The sequence below is a fragment of the Humulus lupulus genome, chromosome 9, assembly GCF_963169125.1.
Source record: "Humulus lupulus chromosome 9, drHumLupu1.1, whole genome shotgun sequence".
NCBI classification, from domain to species: Eukaryota; Viridiplantae; Streptophyta; class Magnoliopsida; order Rosales; family Cannabaceae; genus Humulus; species Humulus lupulus.
In genome coordinates, this window is record NC_084801.1 from 3,133,612 (window position 1) to 3,156,038 (window position 22,427).

Below are 22,427 nucleotides of genomic sequence, written 5' to 3' on the forward strand. Positions count from 1 at the left end.
ACCTGAGGATGATTGAACCACCGCAGGAGGTTTGGACTCAACCATAGCAGAGGGACCGACCAGCGAAGTCGGCGCCACTGTGGAGGCGACGACCTGCGAGGACGGCGCCGTTGTGGAAGCGCCGGCCTGGGAAGTCGCCGCAGCGATGGAGCTCGAAACCGGCGGAGCAGGAGGAGGGGTTTTTTTGGACCTCTTGGGGCCCTTGCCCGGCCGGTCGGTCTTCAGCGACCCCGCTCTGGGATGCTTGCTCCTCTTGGCGCCAGCACCATCGATGATGTTGTCGAGGTCGGAGTCCATCTTGCCTGCACAAGTCACAACACAGAGTGACTTAATAAAAGAGAAGCATACAAGTTGTTTCAGTATCATAGACATATAAAGTGATGATAGAAGAAGCCTAACTGGAACTCTCCCCCGAGCTCGAGCTTGGGGACCATGAAATTCCCCTGTCTTCAGAGGAGGCGAGGGGAGTGCCTTCCCTATATGTGGGTGATAACCTCGAAAGGTCCCTACAGTCATTGGTCCCGTACTGAACAGCTATCCCGTTCCACACCTCGTCCGTGGTATACATGGTGTCGTATTTCCCGAGCCCACTATCAAACCTATGGACACAGTCATCTACCCAACTCCATATGTAGAAGTGGTATCTATCCTGTGGGCATGAGACTAACCTATTGGGCTTATGTTTTAGTAAGGTGGGGGACCACATTCTCGAGGTAGGGAGGGCTTTACCTTCATCCGAATCTGAGCTCGAGGCTTCATCATTAGCCTCATTCCCCGACAGCGGACTCCTCAGGCGAACTGGAAGTGGCGGCCTCGTTTCTCTCCTCGGAGGAAGGGCGCCTGTGGGCAGGGGCACCTGCTCCCAGTGTTCATATTTTTTATTGGACCAGTCAAAGGTGGACTGGCCCTCCCCCAAAAGTCCGCACTGTCAGAGCCTATCCTCGTGTAAAAGGTATAAGAGAGACCTCTTGCCATGGGGGAGTTGGAGCAGGGTCTCTCTATGCTCCTTCATTGTCTCGTCAGGAGTGGGACGCTGAAAATTGGCTGAAAGACAAGACATATTTCTACTAAGTACGGATCTAAAAGCTAAAATCTCGAGCACAGAAATAAAGATAACGAGAATACTTACGAATCCACCTGAACGAGCAGTGTCGAGACGGGGACAGACCGTCTGTCCAGAAGAAGGCCTTTTTGAAATCAGGGGGATGGTTGGGAAGATCTTCAAAGGCCTTCTTCTCCTTGGGATTGCTCGAGAGATAATAAAAGCCATCCCCTCCCCGAGATCGGGAGGGGTTACTTTTCAGACAAAAGAGATACAAAATCTCTTGAGGCGAAGGCCCGTTCCACCCCATCTCGTGGTATAAGGACCTCAGGGCAGACAGCACCCTGTAAGAATTGGTGTTAAGTTGGAATGGGGCCAACCCAACGAAATCTGTGAAGTCCTTGAAAAAAGACTTCAAGGGCAGCAGTGCTCCCGCCCTCATGTGCTCCTGGCTCCACGCCGCGTACTTCAACCTGGCGTCATGGCCCCCAGGGGCGAAGTAGCTTCGTTCATGGTCGGCTGGAGCTCGACACTTCAAGGAGCCTGACAGGCTGAGGCCGTGGAGAGCCAGGATTTCGGTTATCTGACTAGTTGTGGTAACCGAGCTCCAGTAGTGCTCGGCCTCAAACTTTTCTCTCCTCGGCTGCGAGGAAGAAGGCTCCCCCATTAGTGAAAAATGGAGCTCTCCTGGATGGTACGCGACAGTCACCCTTAATGCAGGGTCGAGGGGAATCGGCCTAGGTCCTGAATTGGATTCCGGATATAGGGCCTCCCGAAGAACTCTCCTCTTCCCCTCTACGACCTCGTCTATCTGGCGGCGGAAATGAGCTCGAATGTCCTCCTGCTCGTGCGCAAGCTCGTATTCCCTTATCCGACGTTGATTCCGGGCGAACAGCGATTCTGGGCTCGGGGTTTTTGGCTCGTAAGGGATTGCCAGCAACGACCCCCACCGTCTTTCCAGATTCTGTGACATCTAGCGAGAAAGAAAAAATGGTGAGGGCCATGCATGCAAGAGTTGTGAGCTCGAAGTTACGAGCTCGGAGTTTAGGAACAAAACAAGGTATATATTAAGACCCTTATTAGAGGATCTGGACGTACGTTCCACGAAAAGGGAGGGAGAGTGGATAATTTTTCGAATATCCCGAAAATCAAGGGAAAAAAGAGTGGCGGTTAGCCAGAAAAGGTAGCCTTGGGTTTCGTGCATTAGCCAAAGCCAAAGTTTTTTACCAGAAATCTTGGCGAACAAGAAATGTCTCTTAAAATTTTAAAACCCAGAAAACAGGAACCTTGTTCAAACATCAAAACTGGATATGAACCAGTGATATAAATTCTATGTTGGGAGTCTAAAAAAGCACAAGAGCCTATCGGATAGAAATTTCCTATCGTATTATGATAAGAAAGTAAACTAGTACATACACAAATACAACAAGAACAGCATGGACAAAGACTAACAAAATGAAAAACAAAGATTGCATACTTACACAAGAATGGCGATTGCAGAGAGATTGTCGATTGGAGGAGAGGTTGCAAATAAGAACTCATGGACTCGAACAAACCAGGGTTTCTCTGTTTCTTTGGCTGAGAAAACATGCACGGGATAGAAATTGTATAGGAAGGTCTCTGGTTTTGATTTATCTTCTTTTCTTGCTTCTGGTGAACGAAAATAAAAAAGAAGATGAAGAGGGGGGTCTCAAATATATAGATGAAAAAAGGGAATTAATCCGAGACGTTGAACGAAATCCTTGTAAAATCCAACGGTCAGGGGTCAATGACAAGATGGCGCCGAAAAGGTGGCAGACGAATGATCGTGGGCATGTTTCCAAGGTACTCAAGTACCAAAAATAAGCAATACCCAGCTGACGCGTGTCCATTTTCAAAAGTGTATGACGGTACAGTTCTCAAAGAAAGTAGTTCAAAAGTTTCCTTCTCTTAGGATTCGAACAAATACTTTTGAGAGGGCAAGATGTTATACCCAGATTTCGAGCTATGTTAAATATGACCTCGAAAGTTGGTTTCGCAGCAAGTGAACTCGTATAGTTTGAAGTATGTTCCAGAATTAAATATCGAGCCTGCAAGACATAGATGACCTCGAATATGGTGACCTCGAAGTGTTCATGATCTCGAAAGGTAACTCCGGAGATGCGTCCATCCTTAGGGATGACCTCGGATCAGAGGTCCCGAGCTCGATGCACAGACGATCTCGAAAGCCATGTGACCTCGGGAGATGTCTCTAGCTCGAAAGCTGGCGAGAAACCTGGGAAGCTAAGGCCTTGGACATATATGATAAAAACCTTGAATATCTATAAGTGTTGTCCATACGAGATGTAATCCCCATTTATTACTGTAAATCCCCTAGAATCGTGGGATATTATTTGGTCAGTTATACGTCCCCTGGTCTTCAGGGGACGTTTCCGTTTATATTTGATTATAGGCATTTAAAGCCATTTATTTTATTTACACAAAAAGAGTAACTACCCAAAATATGTGGGATAGTATTCTGCAGCCTTCTCTATAAATAGAGAAGTCATGCACCATTGTAATGGACCGAAATTCTGAACCTTGAGAGAAAACTCTGAAGAATTCATCCTTGAAGAATTTTCAGAGATAATCTTGAGTATTAATAACAGAGACTCGTGGACTAGGCAGATTTAACTGCTGAACCACGTAAAAATCGTGTGTTTGTGTTGTTATATTTTAATTGGCCATAATCAGTTATTGTTTACGTGCTCTCCTTTCACTGATTGACGAAAAACGGCGTCAACACCAGTCGATACCCCTCTTTCTTTTCCTCTCTCGCATTTCAGTCGGCCAGACCAGATGAGCCATCTCCGGCCACCACCCAATGACACGCACCCCACCACGAGCTTCCTTGGCCCCCGAAACCCCGAACCCGTGAAGCTCGCCTCCCCACTCGCCGGCCTCCGTTGCGATTGGCTCCCCGAAGTTCCGTCGTCGCTGTGAGTTTGGAGGATTGTTCTGGCCTCCACTGTGGACGATGAAGGCTCCTGCTGGCGACGACGATGGGGAAGGCGACGGCGAAGGCTCCTGAGCTGGTGAAGTTCTCAGGCGTGGGTGGTGCTGCCATTCTCTTCAAGGTAAATTTGTATTAATTGACACTTATGTTAATACCATCTCCTATTAATATTAAGCTTCATATGATTTGGGCATTTGTCTTTTTGTTTTCAAGGTTTATATGAATTGACATAATTACGCATATAATTATTGTATGTGCACGTCAATGAAAACTATTAGAAAAGTCATAAATTAGTTGTATGTGCACGCAATGAAAGCCACCACTATTGACCTGAGAATAGTATTTTTTTTTTATCTGAAGAAGAGTATTGATTGAATTGAATGGTCAGTATTGCTTGAATCAATTGATATGATATAACTTCAGAATTTTATGTGAAGCAGTGACTTGTGAATAGAAAAAAAAAACTTTCCCATTTATCATATAATGTTTTGCAGACGATTATTGATGGAGTCTCTTCTTCTTCTTCTCTTGGTGGTCATAACATCGCTCCATGAAAGTAGCTACGCAGAGAATACAAGACCTGTTGTGTGTTCTTCTTCATCACGTGGTAGTATCTCTAATATAAAATCTCCTTTCCGACTCACCACTGATCCATTGAGCTGTGGAGACTTAAGGTACAATCTTTCTTGTGAGAACAACATTACAGTCTTAAACTTGCCTATTCAACATGGATACACAAATAAATTTAATTATCAAAGATACTACGTACTGGCAATCAACTATAACAACTATACGATTCGAGTTGTTGATCCCAATTTTCACAAACTTCATCAAAACTACTCATCCTTCTTCACCAACAATACTTTGTCCTCTGGAGATTTAAGATTATATGATAGTTATGAAGCACGATTTGCTTTGGACATAGGAACATATAGTATTTTTCATGAAAAGTACCGAAAAGTTGCGAAAACTCTAGTGTTGGTTAACTGTGAAAGAGTAGTGAAGAATTTTTCGTACATTGATGCAACTCCTTGCATATTAAAGAGTAATAATAGCAGTTTTATTTGGTCTTATTATCTATTGGATATTGCTTAAATGAGTCCTTCTGAGTTGGAGGAGTCCTATTGGGTACAACAAGTGAGTCTCGTAGATGAAACAAGCTTTCAAGGATCCAAACCTTCCTGTTATGACATCAACAAGCAGCTAGCTCTAGGGTTTCAGCTTTCAAGGATTCGAAGCTTTGACAAAACAGAAGGGATTCGACAAATTTGTCGCCTCAACAAAAAGTCCAACAAAGTTAGCTGTAGTTATTATTTTTCTACATGCATATTTAGAGAAACGTTCAGACCAAATGAAAGAAATCAAAAGTGTGGTAAGGATATTACCAGCAATAATTGAGAATACTGTTTTGAACATATATATTAACAATACTGATTTGTTGCAATTTTTTTTTATGATGCAGACTCGTCCGAAATATTTTTGAGCAATGTTATGTTTTGCACAAAATGTAAGGGAAAATTATTGTTTAATCTAACATTTATAGTCCGAAATATATTTATAGTGTATGTGTTTTCCTAATCCTTTTATGGTTTTCTTTTTGTTTCTAAGCAGATTACTTATGCGATATAGGAAGGTACATATATATTGGTAAGGTTACATTTCATTCAGATATAGTTTTCATATTTATTACTTATTGTTTCATATTTTATTTATTTTCCCAGTCGGATTCTTGGTAGCAATAAGAACACTACCTGGATTTTCATGGACTGCTGCATCACATTTTTTCCTTTGTTATTTCCTATAATATTAACATTTGACCGTCTAATTAACAATTAAGTTGATTATAGAATTTTAAATAACATGACTTAGGGTAATAACATGATATGGAACATACATCTAACTTTTTTATTTTTTATAATGTTGATAATAATGTTTAGGTTAATATTTTGACTGGTCTTGAAGCATTGGATCGGTAGCTAATTGCAAGAGGTATGTTGTATTTCATTTTTTTTAATTTTCAATATTTTACAATCTTGAATGATAATTGTATTACTTTAGTGGAGTTTGAATATGTTAGATATTCATCCGTAGTGAAGTAGGTTCTGAGAATTCTGTGTGCTGCGGTGATAACGGAAGATTGAGAACTTGCATGTCTTAGTGAAGTAGGTTCTGAGAATTTTGTGTGCTGCGGTGATATATGGATGAAAACCTGTGTGTTGTTTGATTTGATTGACATGTTGGTGTTGAATGTGACAGATGGTTAGGCTAGTAAATTAGGGGATATGTTGTCCGATTTTCTATAGATGGTGACATGTTGGCTTTTCTCTTTTTCTTCTATTTTCAGTGCAAGATGTGTATTTTACTATGTTTTAATTTTCATGTAATATGCTTTTTTTGTACCCTTTTTTATTCATTGTTTCCTCATGGAAGCCCAAGGCCTTTCTTTGTCTCTTTTGTAAACACCAATTTTTTATTTAAATTGTTTTTAGCAAATTTATGATCATGAGTATCATCTAGAATGTGTTCAAGAGAGTCTATGAGTTTTAGTTAGCCTCTCGTGGTTGCTTAACTAACTTTGTTACAACAGCCATGTGATGGGTTGTTATTTCCGTTTTGGTTTCTTGAGCTTTATATAGTCTCTTGTGCACTAATGAGAACTAACTTTTTCTATCTTTTCTTTGCTTTTCTCTTGTGCACTAATGAGCTTTATACGTACATATATATATTAATTTAAAAATTAATTCTTTTGTAGAAAATATTATATATAAATATATAATTGACCTCAATGTATCAGGTCTTCTTCAATTTTGTTTCGTGCTAATTACAATATAGAACTAGAAGCAAGTTTTTTATTCATGCAAGTAAATTATCTTTTCTCCAATCTACATGATTTGGTGATCTTCAATATGTATGGGCTTTCAATTATTTAATTGCTTATGCAATATTTACACAAGAGAGTGTTGTTGAATAACTAATAGGCTAGTAAATTTTTCATGGTTCCATTTCATTGTGAAAATATTGTTGGATATCTCAATCTATCCTTTTTCTAAATTTGTGAATGACGGTAGAGGTTTGTCATGTCAAGCCCAACACTTTTATTTAATCTTGAACTTAAGACAAAATACGGTAATCTTTTAGGTATTGAGTGACTCTTATTTCTTTTATTGTTATTTGTTCTTACTTGCATCAATTTGCATTACTCTCGTGAATATCAATTCACTACTACAAAAAAGGCTTTTCTCTGCGGTTTTTTTACTCAATACACTGCGGTTTTCGAGAGTATTGAAAAGCGCAGTGTATTCGACCGCAGAGAAAAGTGTTATGTCCTATTTCTATTGTTATATTAATAGAATATAACATCAAGAAAAGAAACAGAGATATCAAATGCATTTCACGTTATATTTTGTCAAGAGAGAAAAATAGAGAACTTTTGTTCTCTCTGTTTTGTGAGAAGAACACTCTCTCAAGTGATGAGATTCAAAGTGTGCTCTTGTGTATCCTACCAAATAGCATAGATCCACATATCTCCTTCTCTTTGTGCAAGCCATAGCTAATATGGAAGATGATTGGTCAGGAGGCTAAGACGCTATTTGATCTACACATGTTCTACATCTACAAAAAGGTATTTGTATTTTTCTTTTTATTCAGATTCATGTCGAATGAGAAAGAACTCATTCTAGTTATGGTTCCTAGAGTGATTTGTTCTTATGATTTAATAAGTGTTATTATTGCATTGAAATATTATCCCATGCTTCCGCTACACTGTCAATCACATGATCAAAAACCAACAGGTGGAGCTGACATGCTTGACAGAGACAAGGAGAAGGGAAAGAAAGAGTAGGGGATGATCGGGAGAGAGAATATATAAAAAAAATTAATTATATGTGTTATTGTTTTTACTTGTGTTTTTTATTTATTTATATCAAAATATAATTTAAATTTAATTTTTAGGAAGTTATATTTGGACCAATAAGGATAAAACATTTTATAACACAGGATAATCAGTTAATTCAAACATTAGAAAATTGTATTTATTCTAGTAATAAGAAAACTGTACACAACATATATAACACAACACAACAGAATATGTATTCTATTTGATTAAGGAATTAAAGACATACATAAAGTTACACTAATAACATGCATACACCGTACGTACGTATATATGCATGCGCATGTATAACATCAATATTATTCATATATATATATATAGTAGTAGCACTATATATAACATAGATATATATATATATTTATATATAACCAGATGGGCAAGGTTGCATAATCCGAAACCTGCTGGTCCAATACATATTATATTCATAATCAGAAACCACCTGGTCATCCAACCGCTCCAACACATAGACATCCAGGTTGTATATTTGTAGTAGAATTTTCCTTTTATATTAATCCTGCATATGTTTTAATCTCAATCAGATCAGATTGGTAATATTTTATTAATGCTTAATCTATCTAATTATAAACCTACATAAAAACCCATGAGCTATTTTACGAGACTACAAGACTGGTGAAGGTGAGTGTTTTGTTTCCTCCCTTTTTATTCAATTCAATCCAATTCAATTCAATTTCAATTTCAGTTTTTGTTTCATTTTGATTCATTTCAATTCAATTCATTTTCAGGTGGGACCTTTGCTCTTTACTCACTGCTTTGCCGCCATGCTAAGTTTAGTTTGCTTCCCAACCAGCAAGCAGCTGATGAAGAGCTCACTGCCTATAAATATGGTCCATCTTCTCAGCATGCTAGTTCCTCTCCCTTGAAGAGATTTTTGGAGAAGCATAAAAGGTTAAGGACTGCCCTTTTAGTTGTTGTGCTGTTTGGAGATTGCATGGTCATTGGTGATGGTGTCCTTACTCCTGCTATCTCAGGTCAATTTTCTAATTGCTTATTTTTCTTCATATGTAACTACTGGTACTATTATTTCCTTGTCTCTATTTAATATCTTTGTAAAAAAAAAAAATTGCAGTTCTATCTTCGGTTTCGGGGCTTGAAGTTACAGAAAAGAAATTAACTAGTGGTAAGTTGTCATGTTTTGCTATATTCACCTAACGCGCCGGCAAAAGTCAACGTGAAATTAATGTGGTGCGTGTTTTCAAGGAGGTAGGTGGCCGGACTTTTGCCGACGCGTATCGTTGCGTCGACAAAAGTCTAAAAATGCGTCGGTAAAGGCATGCTTATTTAAATGGCGTCGTTTTGAACTAGGGTTTCTCTGATAGACTTTTGCCGGCGCAACGAAACACGCCGGCAAAAGATAACGATATATCTCAGCCGCTCGAGCCTTCTTCCCCATTTTTTTCAATTTCTCAATTTTTTTCTCATCTTCACCATTTTCCTCTCTTCTTCAACGGCACCACCCCTCATGTTCCCTCTCAAGGTAAGCTTAAGGTAAGTTATTTTATTTTCCCCATTGTTTGTTTGTTTTGCCCATGAATTTTCCCTCTCATTCCTTTTTTTTTTCTCAGATGTACACCGGATCACCACCAGCCAACCGGACCACCCCGCCACCACAGGACCTCCACAAAATTTGGTTTATACAAATATATATATTATATATATAAAATGATATATATATTATATATTATATATAATCTTATATATATTATATATTTAAATTGATATATATATTTAAACTGGTATATATATGTTTATATTTATATATGTTTTTTATGTTTTAAAATGGCATATGTTTATATTTATATTTATGTTTTTTTTTTCTGTTTTGTGATTTTATTTATTTATTTATTTTTCTTTTATTTTATTTTTTTATTTTTTTTTATATATGATTTAATTTTTGTTTTCTGTTTTTTTTATTTATTTTCGTTTTCTGTTTTAAATTTTAGAAAAAAAGGTACAAGAAAAAATTAAATTTTATGTTGTGCATGATAGTATAGTAAATATCATTACATTAGATGATCTAATATAATCTTATAATTAGAAATTAATCTAATTAGTATTTGATTAATCTTAAGATTATGAGATTAGATTGGTATTATAATAAGATTAAATTTTAGCAATTAAAAATCAAATTTTAAAATATTTTAGAAATTTTAAGTAAATACGTGCTTATGTTGTGCATGCTCTGGGAATATTCTGTATATTGATCTAGTAATATTATATATATTTTTGTGTGTAGTTTGCAGGTTTTATAAAATTTTGGGATAGTTTAAAATATAGCTGTTATGCTGCCCAAATTTTGTTAGTTTTAGGAAAATTAACATTAATTACAAAAAATATAGCCGTTAACATTAATTTTTATTTTAATACTTTATATGTATTTGTTTCTCTTAATAACAACTATATTTAAGTTGTAAAATTAAAAAAATAGATTTGAATATGTATTTTTTTTTATTTTAATGCGTTATATGTATTTGTTTAATTTTGCTTGTTAATATTTATTATATTGTATTTTGTGATATATGTATTTTAGTTAAAGTATGAACTTAAAAAAATCAGATTAATAATGTATGTTTATATTTTTAAATTTTTTTATATTAAATATGATATTTTTGTAAATATGTATTTAATAATTTTTTTTTGTATTAATAAAAAAATCAGTTTGGTATATGTTCTTTTGTGGTTAAATATTTGTATATATGTAAATTGATGTATTTGTTAATGTATATATATGTATTGTATGATCTGAGAATATTCTGGTTATCTATGTGTTTAATTTGTAGGTTTTTTAATTTTTGGGATAATTTGAAATATAGTCGTTATGCTGTCCAAATTTTGTTAGAGTTAGTAAAATTAATAAAAGTTTAATAATTAATTAAATAAAAATTTAAGTATAATTAAAAATTCATCAAAAAAATAATTTTTCACAATAATTTAAATAAAATAAAATTACCAATCATAATAATTAATAATTAATTTTAACATTAATATTAGATGTTTTGTAATTGAAAAAGTTAAAAATATAAATGATTTAATAAAATATAATTAAGTAAAATATAAATATAATAAAATTGCTATTAATTAAGTAAATAATCCAATACAAATTGAAGAATTTAATAAAAAATTACAAAATGAAATTAATGTATAATTAAATTAACTTTAAAGTAAAAGTAATAAATAAGTGAATGATTTAAAAAAATTGTAATAATTAATAATTAGCTACATTTTCTTTGGTAAATATAAATAAGAGATATTTGTGGCTAAAATACCCAAATTTACAACTTACTAACACTTACATACCCAAACTGATTTTTTGGTGGCAAAAGTACCAAAATGTGAAATTTACTTGCAATTAGAGATACACAATGTTAAATGTTAAAGTTGACTTGTCAAAGGACACGTGGCACTACATGATTGATCCACATTGTTATTATTCTTAAAATAATTTTCAATTTAACAAAAAATAAAATTTACAATTTTTTCAAAAAAAAATTCAAACTTTTTTCAATTTAAGATTAAGTATGAAAAATACATTTTTTTTAAATTTAATTTTTTATTGTTAATATCCTCAAATTTTTTAATTTATTATTATTATTAAAATCTTCCTATTTATCATTTTGTCTACTTTTTTTTAATTGAAGATTAAGTAATTTTGTTTAAAATCTAAGCAATAATTTAAGATTAAATATTTTTTTACTTAATCTTAAATAATTGATTAAAAGCAACAAATTTGATTTTTTTTTTGAAAAAAATGAGAAAATATTATTTTTTGTTACTTTTAAATTGAAAAACAATAAATTTGATTTTTTTTAAAAATGAAAAATATAAAATGATATTTTTTATGAAAAATTATTTAAAATAATCATAATAATGTGTATTAATCATGTGGTGCCACGTGTCATTTAAGTGTTAGTAAGTTGTAAGTTTGAGTATTTGAGAAACATCTTGAAAAAATGTGGAAAAGTACATGACTACTTACTATCTCCAAGGGATCCACTAGGTTGGAATAGGGTAGGTTGGGAAAGACCATAATGAAGAAATGTTAATTTTATAACAAAAAACAACAGACATACATAATTTGAATTAGTTAATTAATGAATATTTTAATGTAGAATGGCCGAACCAAGTAATGACACAGGTGGTGGCTCCAAGAGGGGCAGGGGAGCTTATTACGGTGCCAATATCGAGAATGAGCTGGCCACCAAAAATGTTAGTCATTTGAAAGTAGAGTTTGATGCACAAAATGGAAAAGCTATTCAAACGTACGACAACTGGTTCAACAATTCCATGGCTCGTTATTTGCGTAACACCGTACCCCCAACTACACTAGCTTGGGAACAAGTAAAACCAGCTGATATCCAAGTTATTCGAAATAGGCTATCTGTAAGCATTTTTTAAACCTTTAATAATTCACTATTAAATATTTTGTCTATCTTCATAATATTTTAACAAATTCCAAATTTAATTGTGATTTTAGGACAAATTCATTTATCCACAAGACAATCCACTAATCAATGCTTTGTTGAAGCAGGTTGGTGAAATGGCTCTTGGTTTTACTGTTGACTTACCAGAACAAGATTTGGACGAAGACGATGATGCTAACGGGGGCGGGGATGATGAGGCGGGCAGTACTCATTTATAGAACTTTTTTTTATTTATTTAAAGTTTAATTTATTAGACATTTACTTTACTAAACTACTTTTATATTTTCATGTTTGGTGGAGACAATAAATATTAATAGTTGTAATTTTTTTATTTATTTATAAAATTTTAATTTTAATTTTAATTTTATTTCTAATTAAATAATTTTACTAAAAAATTAAATAATTATTAATATATTAAAATCAAAATTTATTAATTAATATTAATATATTGAAAATAAAATTAGTAATACAATCAAAAAAATTAATTAAAAAATACTTTTACCGGCGCAAAATTACATCAGCAAAAGTTTCAACCCTCACTACATATATACACCTTTCTCGGCGCAAAAACGCTCCACTAAAAGAGTCATCATTTTCCGGTGCATTTTTTCGTCGCCAAAAGATACCATTGCCGACACATTACGTTTTGCGTCGGTAAAAGTGAAATTAGCGACAGGGGTACGTCATGGACCTTTGCCGACGCAAAACCTTACTTTTGCCGGCTGGGAGTCACTGTAGCAATGTATAGCTCTAGCTTTGAGCTCTTTTGCTATACGAAGTCCCACGAGTAAAGCCTCGTATTCGGCCTCATTATTCGATGCTTTGAAGCCAAATCTTAAGGCAGAATGAAATCTGCTCCCTGCGGGGGTAACCAAAATGACCCTTGCCCCCGCTCCATTTTCATTTGATGAGCCGTCGACGTAAAGTTTCCACAGCTCGTGGGCCGGGGTTATCACTTCGTCGTCGGCTATGCCAGTACATTCCACTATAAAGTCTGCCAACGCCTGTGCCCTAATGGTCGTCCTCGGGTGGTAGGTGATCTCGAATTGTCCGAGCTCAACTGACCATTTAAGAAGTCGACCTGAAGCTTTTGGCTTAGACAAGACTTGCCTAAGTGGTTGATCAGTCAACACATGGATGGGATGCGCTTGGAAGTAGGGGCGGAGTTTACGAGATGAATGAATTAGACTAAGCGCCAGCTTCTCCATCAGGGGGTATCTTGACTCTGCCCCCATTAATCTTTTACTGATGTAATAAATGGATCTTTGTACCTTCTCTTCCTCTCGAACGAGTACTGCGCTTATTGCGTGTTCGGTGGTTGAGAGGTATAGGTACAGAGTTTCTCCCGTTTCAGGTTTTGACAGGATGGGTGGTTCCGCAAGGTGCTTTTTGAGCTCCTGAAAGGCCAGCTCGCACTCCTCCGTCCATTCAAATTTCTTACCTCCTCTTAATAGGTTGAAAAAGGGAAGACCACGGTCCGTAGATTTCGAGATGAATCTGCTTAGGGCTGCCATTCTACCAGTCAAACTTTGGACATCTTTGTGCCTTCGAGGTGAGGGCATGTCAATCAGGGCCTTGATCTTGTCGGGGTTGGCCTCGATTCCACGAGAGTTCACGATGAAGCCTAGAAATTTTCCTGAAGATACCCCAAAAGTGCACTTCTGAGGGTTTAGCTTCATGTTATACTTTCGGAGCACGCCGAAGCATTCTTCGAGGTCGTCAACATGGTTCTTGTTGAGTTGAGACTTGACAAGCATGTCGTCAACATAAACTTCCATGTTGTTCCCTATCTGTTCTGAAAACATCATGTTTACGAGCCGCTGGTATGTGGCCCCATCATTTTTGAGCCCGAATGGCATGACATTATAGAAGTATAGCCCCTTATCCGTTATGAAGCTCGTATGTTCTTGGTCGGGGGCATGCATGGGAATCTGGTTATATCCAGAATAGGCATCCATGAAGGACATCAGGCCATGCCCCGCCGTGGCATCCACGAGCTGGTCAATCCTTGGCAACGAAAAACAGTCTTTCGGACAGGCTTTGTTGAGATCTGAGTAGTCAATACAGGTTCACCACGTCCCATTGGGCTTTGGGACCAACACCGGATTGGCTACCCAGTCAGGGTAAAAGGCATCCCTAATGAATCGGTTTGCCTTTAACCTGTCAACCTCCTCCTTTAGTGCTTTCTTTCTATCTTCGTCCAGTTGTCTTCGCTTTTGTTGCTTCGGGGGGAAGCTTTTGTCTATATTCAGTGCGTGGCTTGCTATACTCGGACTTATTCCCACCATGTCCGAGTGCGACCACGCGAAGACATCCTGATTTTTCTCCAAAAAGCAAATTAATTGCTATTTTGTCTCATCTTGGAGGTGTTTTCCGACCTTCACCTTTTTTGAGGGATCGGCTTCCTCGAGCTGAATTTCTTCGAGCTCCTCTAAAGGTTCGAGGTCAACTTTCTCCTCAATCCTTGGATCAATCTCTTTGTCAATCTCTAAGACCGTTCCGTCTTTGTTTTGAATGATGGCGAGTGCTTGTGCGCTCGTCTGTTTCTTTCCTCTCAAGGAGATGTTGCAGCACTCCCTCCCTGCTAATTGATCTCCCTTCAATGTTCCGACCCCACTGGGCCAGATGCCCTACTAATGAAACTGCCCCCAGCCCGACCAGGGCGGGTCTCCCGAGCAGAACATTGTAGGCTGAAGGTAGATCCACTACCACGAATTCCATTATCTTAGTTGTCGAGACTGGATAGTCTCCTAAGGTTACGGGGAGCTCGATGGAGCCCATACAGGCGGTTCCTTCTCCTGAAAAGCCGTACAAAGTAGTTGCACATGCTTTCAGGTCACGAAGGGAGAGTCCCATCTTCTCAAGAGTTGCTTTATAGAGGATGTTAACTGAGCTCCCACTGTCTATAAGGACCCGATGGACCCTCTTATTGGCCAGTTGGAGAGTGATGACCAGCAGATCATGGTGAGGAAACTTGACATGTGACGCGTCTTCCTCGGTGAAGGTTATTGGCTGTGTTTCAATTCTCTAGCTTTTTGGAGCTCTAGGTTCGGGTTCGTAAGGAGACCCGTCCCCGGTCTTCAGCTCGTTAACATATCTCTTTTGGGTATTTCTGCCCGTTCCTGCGGGATGAGGCCCTCCCGAAATGGTTATTACATCCTCTCCATCAATCGGTGGGGGCCTATCCTCTTCCCGAGCTCGAGAATTGTTGTTAGGTGCGGGCTGCGATGTGGCAACTCTCTGGTTCGCTGTTGCCTGATTAGTACTCTGGTTCTTGACATATTGTCTAAAGTAACCTCTCGAGATCAGTCCTTCGATCTCGTCCTTCAGTTGTCGACATTCATCGGTTGTATGCCCGGTGTCTCTGTGAAATCGGTAATACTTACTGGAGTCCCTCTTGGACTTTTGATTTCTCATTGGGTCCGGACGCCTAAAGGGGACTTGGTTTTCATTAGCCAGGTATATGTTCTCCCGAGACTCGTTGAGCTCGGTGTACACTCTATACACGGAGAAATATCTCTCCCCCTTCTTTTTCTTTCCTCCTTCGGCCTCGGGATTACTTCCTTCGTTCTTTTTTCTCTTGGAAGGGTTTTCCACAGCAGGCTTTGAAGCTATTGGGTCCGCCAAGGTTGAGGCAGAGTTTACGTTTATCGTTGTAGTTTCGGGCAGGGAAGTCACATTAAGTGTCGACCTCGCTTCTTCTACATTGACAAACCTCTGCACTCGTCTATTAAACTCGGTTAGGGACCTCACCGGTTTTCTTTGCATATCGTCCCAGAGGGCGCTTCCTGGCATTACTCCGGCCTGGACAGCCATTAAGTGTCCACTGTCATCCACATTCCGAGCTCGGGCGACTTCCAAGTTAAGCCTTCTAAGGTAACTTTTTAATGTTTCGCCTGGTTGTTGCCGAACATTAGTGAGGGTTGATGCCTCAGGTCGAACCCCCATAATGGCTTTGAACTGCTTTTTAAAGTCTTTAGACAGCTGCTCCCAAGAGGTTATTGAATGTCTCTTATATTTTTCGAACCAGCTTTTGGCAGGTCCTGTCAATGATGCTGGAAACAACATGCATCTGAGCTCGTAACCCAGGTTACTGGCTCTCATTATGGTGTTGAACGTGCTCAGATGACTATACGGGTCGGTCTTTCCTTCGAACGTTGGGACGTGAGGGATCCGAAACCCTTGAGGAAATGGAGTATTGGAAATATGGGGAGCAAACGGTTTGAGCTCCTCGTCAGAGTCTTCATATCGATCATGCTCTTGCTCGTTTTTCAAAAGCTTGAATGCCTTTTCCAGCTGATCGATTCTCTCTTGGACTGGGTCCGCAAGAGGCAAAGTCTGGAATCGATTGTCGTCGATCACAATTCCAGGCTCGCGTCTCCGTAAAGGATTTTTACACCTATTTAAGCGATCCCTCAGATCCGGATTTATCGGGTCATCATTATCCCGACTCTGATTCAGGTGTTCTCGCAGGTCGGGGTGATTTCTGCGGCTTCCAGCATTCTTACGACCTCGGTCATGCTTGCTGACTGACCTGGTATCTCCAGAATTGTCGCTGGTAACACTCGTCGCATAGTTATTTCGAGACGGATTTCTTCCATGCCGCCTCGTCTCTGCCGTGCGAGACCGAGACGTCTGACTTTTTTCCGATGGGGCGCCTCTCCGCTCCTGGAAAGTTCCCCTATTTTCTTGTCTCCTTTCTGCTTGCCTTTCATTCTGATCTCGAACTGGTTGTGTATTCCTGCGAGGAGGCGAATGATATCTTATTGGTGATGGAGGGAACCGTATGGGTGATGGTGGCTGCCACCCAATCCGCAGCCTAGACGGTCCGGAATTTTCCCGAGATGGGTTGGTTGCGTGTGGTGCATTCCCAGGGGCTTGAGTCCGAGCCTCTGCAGGGGCTCGGTTGTTCTCAATTTCCCCAGGCGCTTCCACGGGTGGATTGACCGAGGCCCGAGCTCGAGTACTCCTCTGGGGCCTAGGTGGAGCGGATGGCTCTGTGGGTGCCGGAGGTTGAGCTAGCCTCCTCATGGTAGCATCTTTTCGTGGACGCCCACGGGGTCTACGGGGAGGGACATCTACGTCCCTTGGAGGAGGGGCTTGGTTTTCACGCGGATGCGGGGGCTGAGCCACCTGCGCCTCTGCGGCCATCCTTGCCAGCTCCTCATTCCGTTTGTTGGCCTCCGCCAACTGCTGTTTCAGTTGCCGGTTCTCGAGTTCCATTATAGGAACATATCGCTCAGGATTGTAGTACATATACTCATCTCTTGGTGGAGGGGGTGGTCCCCTAGAATCGGAGGATCCACTCCTTTCTTCGACATCAGGGTTTTCCATCGGCTGTTTCCCATCGGCTGATTATTTGTTGCCATGACTTTTTCAGGAATGAATGCTTAAGGCTCTCAATGAAAGCACCAAACTGTTGACGCCGTTTTTCGTCAACCGTGAAAGAAGAGCACGTAAATAACAAACAGTGATGGCCAATATAAATATGATAATACAAAACACAATTTTTACGTGGTTCAGCAGTTAAATCGGCCTAGTCCACGAGTCTTTGTTATTAAACTCAAGATGATCTCTGAAAATTCTTCAAGTATGAATTCTTCAGAGTTTTCTCTCAAGATCACAAAAAATCGGTTCCTTTACAATGGTGCATGACCTCTCTATTTATAGAGAAGATTGCAGAATACTATCCCACACATTTCGGGTAGTTACTCTTTTTGCGCAAATAAATCAAATGGCCTTAAATGCCTGTAATCCGATATAAAAGGAAACATCCCCTGAAGACCAGGGGGCGTATAACTAATCAAATAATATCCCATGATTTTAGGGGAGTTACAGTAATAAAAGTAAACCACGTCTCTTATAGACAACACTTTAAGATATTCATGGTTATTATCATATATCACCAAGGCCTTATTCTCCCAGGTCTCACATCAAATTTCGAGCTAATAACATCTCCCGAGGTCACATGGTTTTCAAGATCGTACGCGTGTCAGGCACGGAACCCATGATCCGAGGTCATCCCTGAGGACAGATGCATCTCTGAAGCTACCCTTCGAGATCGGGTGAATTTCGAGGCCACCATATTCGAAGTCGTCTCAGCTTTGCAGGCTCGATGTCTAGTCTTGGAACATACTTCAGACTTTACGAGTTCATTCGCTGCGAATCCAGCTTTCGAGATCACATTTATCATGGCTCGAAATCTGGGTATAACATTAGTCATTTGAAAGTAGAGTTTGATGCACAAAATGGAAAAGCTATTCAAACGTACGGCAACTGGTTCAACAATTCCATGGCTCGTTATTTGCGTAACACCGTACCCCCAACTACACTAGCTTGGGAACAAGTAAAACCAGCTAATATCCAAGTTATTCGAAATAGGCTATCTGTAAGCATTTTTTAAACCTTTAATAATTCACTATTAAATATTTTGTCTATCTTCATAATATTTTAACAAATTCCAAATTTAATTGTGATTTTAGGAAAAATTCATTTATCCACAAGACAATCCAGTAATCAGTGCTTTGTTGAAGCAGGTTGGTGAAATGGCTCCTGGTTTTACTGTTGACTTACTAGAACAAGATTCGGACGAGGACGGTGATGCTGACGGGGGCGGGGATGATGAGGCGGGCAGTACTCATTTATAGAACTTTTATTTATTTATTTAAAGTTTAATTTATTAGACATTTACTTTACTAAAATACTTTTATATTTTTATATTTGGTGGAGACAATAAATATTAATAGTTGTAATTTTTTTATTTATTTATAAAATTTTAATTTTAATTTTATTTCTAATTAAATAATATTACTAAAAAATTAAATAATTATTAATATATTAAAATCGAAATTTATTAATTAATATTAATATATTGAAAATAAAATTAGTAATATAATAAAAAAAATATTTAAAAAATACTTTTACCAACGCAAAATTACGTCAGCAAAAGTCTCAACCCTCACTACATATATACACCTTTCTCGGCGCAAAAACGCTCCACTAAAAGAGTCATCTTTTGCCGGTGCATTCTTATTTTTCCCAGCGCATTTTTTTGTCGCCAAAAGATACCATTGTCGACGCATTACGTTTTGCGTCGGTAAAAATGAAATTAGCAACGGGGGTACGTCACGGACCTTTGCCGACGCAAAAGTGAGGTTTTTTGTAGTGATAAATGGCTGAATGTTTAAAGTGGAATAATTATGAAGGATTAAGTGTTAATTAGGTTGTTTTCTTAAATGGGAATTTGTTACCAAATAACACCATATTTTCAAATAAAGAGTGAGTAACATTTAGAAAGAAATGCCCAAAATAATTAAGAGCAAAGGTTTGCCATAATTAACCCAAGTTTATAAGAGTTGCCTACTAAGACCATATTTTTAAATAAAAACTTTGTCCTAAAAAATGAAAATTTAAGAGTTTATGAAAACAAAACAAATATATAAGTTGAGCTATTGGCTCAGTCCTCCAGTATCGGGGATCATCAGGCGTGCGGGGGAGGGGAGGGGGAAAATTTATATCCATGTGTGATGCAATGAGTTTGGAAATTTTTAACAATGCAAAAAATTCAAGGGCCACCATTTTATAGTGGTAAGAGTTCAGGGAAGGGGAAATCATATTATTTCTTTAATTTATATATATTATACGTATATTATTGTAATATTTAAAACAATAAAAGTTTAATTTATTCAAATATTATTTGTGAAAATTTACAGCAAAAGCTAGTAAGTAGTTTAAAATATAATGTGAAACTCTGTAGTTGCAAAAGTCATATTTTTCACCAATTTTATATCAATTTTAATTAATTAATAAAAATCTAAATATATATATTTTTAACTTCAAAAAATCATTTAATATATGTTTTAAAAGTAAAAAGTAATTTAAGATTTCTCTTATGAAAAAATTATTTAATTTTAATTAAGCTAAGTTTTAGAAATTATTACAACTTAAATTAAATTTAATATAATTTTAATTAAGCTAAGTTTTAGAAATTACTACTTCTATTAAATTTAATATAATTTTAATTAAACTAAGTTTTGGTTCAATATAAGTTGTCTAAAACTTAACTCGTTCTAACGATGCATTTCCATAAACGATCATATGGTATAGTTGATCATGTATAAAAATTATTGAATGGTATCTCATATGGGTAGTTGATCATGCATTATATATATTTAATGAAGGGTCCACACATTTGACTTATCAAGAACATTTTCAAAATAAGCATTAAAAGATCAGAGAAAAAATGACTCATTTGGAAATAAATTAATGAACAAAGCTGTGTGTGTCTCTCTCTATATATATATATATATATATATAGCTGGTGGATTAAGACATGCAACTATATATAGACAGAAAATATCTGCTGTCTGAACACATTATATTGAAATATATATCAAGACACTACAACTAACATTGTATTTATAGCACTATATAATGCTCGAGAGGAATCTGAACACATTAATTATTTCTATGTATCTGAATATTAATGAATGAACATATATGAGATGGATATTGTGTGCACGTACCTCATTTCTTTTTTAAATGAAAAAAAGCTGAGAAAAATGGTTAAAACAAGATATTAGTGATGAAAGTCTAGCTCCTTCTTATCTTATGTCATTGATTTTCAGCACTTATTTTGTCGACACTACCGTGCACATGTTTTATCATACTCATAATGTGTTTACACTCTCTTTTGTACTCTCTTAAATCAATTAAATGACACGTAGATTGCACTAATAATTTGAAAATAATTATTTAATTTTTAGTAATATTATTTAATTAGAAATAAAATAAAAATTAAGATTTTATAAATAAATAACAAATATTTTATAACTATTAATGTTTATTGTCTCAACAAAACATGAAAATATAAAAGTAGTTCAGTAAGTTAAATCTCTAATCAATTAAACTTTAAATAAATAAAAAAGTTCTACAAATGTATACTGTCCTTCTCATCATCTCCACCCCCGTGAGCATCATCGTCAGTTGGACCAACGTCCTCGTCTGGATCCTCTTCTGGATCCTCTTCTGGTAAGTTGACAGTAAAACTAGGAGCCAATACACCAACCCGCTTCAACAAAGCACTGAGCAGTACATCTTCACGCCGTTGACGACTCTCAAGTTTAGTCGTATACTTCTTTAGGTGCTTATTTTCATACATAATGTCCTTAGTTTGCTACAAAATTGTGTCCACTTCAGGTGGCTATTGCCCGGACATTTGAGAAAGTTGATGAAGATGCTGCCCTCTTTGTGCCAATTTCCCTCAACCTAGGCAACCCCCCAAACCCTTTCGTATAACGCGAGCGGGGCCCAAGGACATCTGTGACAATGTCCATATCAAGTGGGAACTGACCGTCGACATTATCGCCAACACAAGAAGCAGCAGATGATACAGGGGTCGTACTCTGCGATGCTCGACGCTCGATCATCTCAGTCTGCACAATAAAACACACATATATCACATTCCAATATAACATTATTTGAAAACCTAATTTAGAAATTTTTAATATAACTACATATAAAGTATAACTTTATTATCTATCTACCAAAATCCTATCATTAATGACTGCAGATCAGTGATTGGAAAAGAATGTAATTAATTTTGTTCCTGTATCAGGGAGAAAATTGGCTAAAGTTAATTTGGTCATGAAAATCCATATCTAAGTCACAATAATGAAGATATTGTTGATAGATATAGAGTAAGAGCAGTTAATTCCATTAATGAGGAATTTAGGTCTCTAAACATATACATCAACAATATTTGCATGTGTTGTGATTTAGATATGGATTTTCATGAACAAACTAACTTAGCCCATAAGCTCTCTGATACGGGGACAACATTAGTTACGTTCTTTTTTTTTATCTTAGTCCACAATCATTAATCATAAAATTATTGGCACATTGATTATAAAGATTTAATAGTTATAAATTTAATTAATAATTAATAAGTAATTACTAATTGGCACTAACCAATTAATAATTAATATTTATTAATTATTTACTAAACTTTTTTAAAGTTAAATGATGATAAAAGAGTTAAGGTTAGACTCCCCTGAAGTAATCTGATAAACTCTTCAGCCT

General features: G+C 37.0%; 2 protein-coding genes across 2 annotated transcripts; both read left to right on the plus strand.

Moving 5' to 3' along the window:
- Positions 1-3,814: 3,814 nt before the first annotated feature.
- Positions 3,815-6,823, plus strand: LOC133801861 (uncharacterized). The gene is made up of 5 exons (XM_062240090.1): positions 3,815-4,137; positions 4,511-5,388; positions 5,479-5,523; positions 5,628-5,663; positions 5,954-6,823. The coding sequence occupies exons 2-5, from the start codon at positions 5,112-5,114 to the stop codon at positions 5,956-5,958; spliced, it is 363 nt and encodes a 120-aa protein (XP_062096074.1). The 5' UTR covers positions 3,815-4,137; positions 4,511-5,111; the 3' UTR covers positions 5,959-6,823.
- Positions 6,824-7,578: 755 nt separating this feature from the next.
- On the plus strand, positions 7,579-9,477 carry LOC133802057 (potassium transporter 4-like). The gene is made up of 3 exons (XM_062240291.1): positions 7,579-7,638; positions 8,609-8,897; positions 8,996-9,477. The coding sequence occupies exons 1-3, from the start codon at positions 7,579-7,581 to the stop codon at positions 9,076-9,078; spliced, it is 432 nt and encodes a 143-aa protein (XP_062096275.1). The 3' UTR covers positions 9,079-9,477.
- Positions 9,478-22,427: the final 12,950 nt, after the last annotated feature.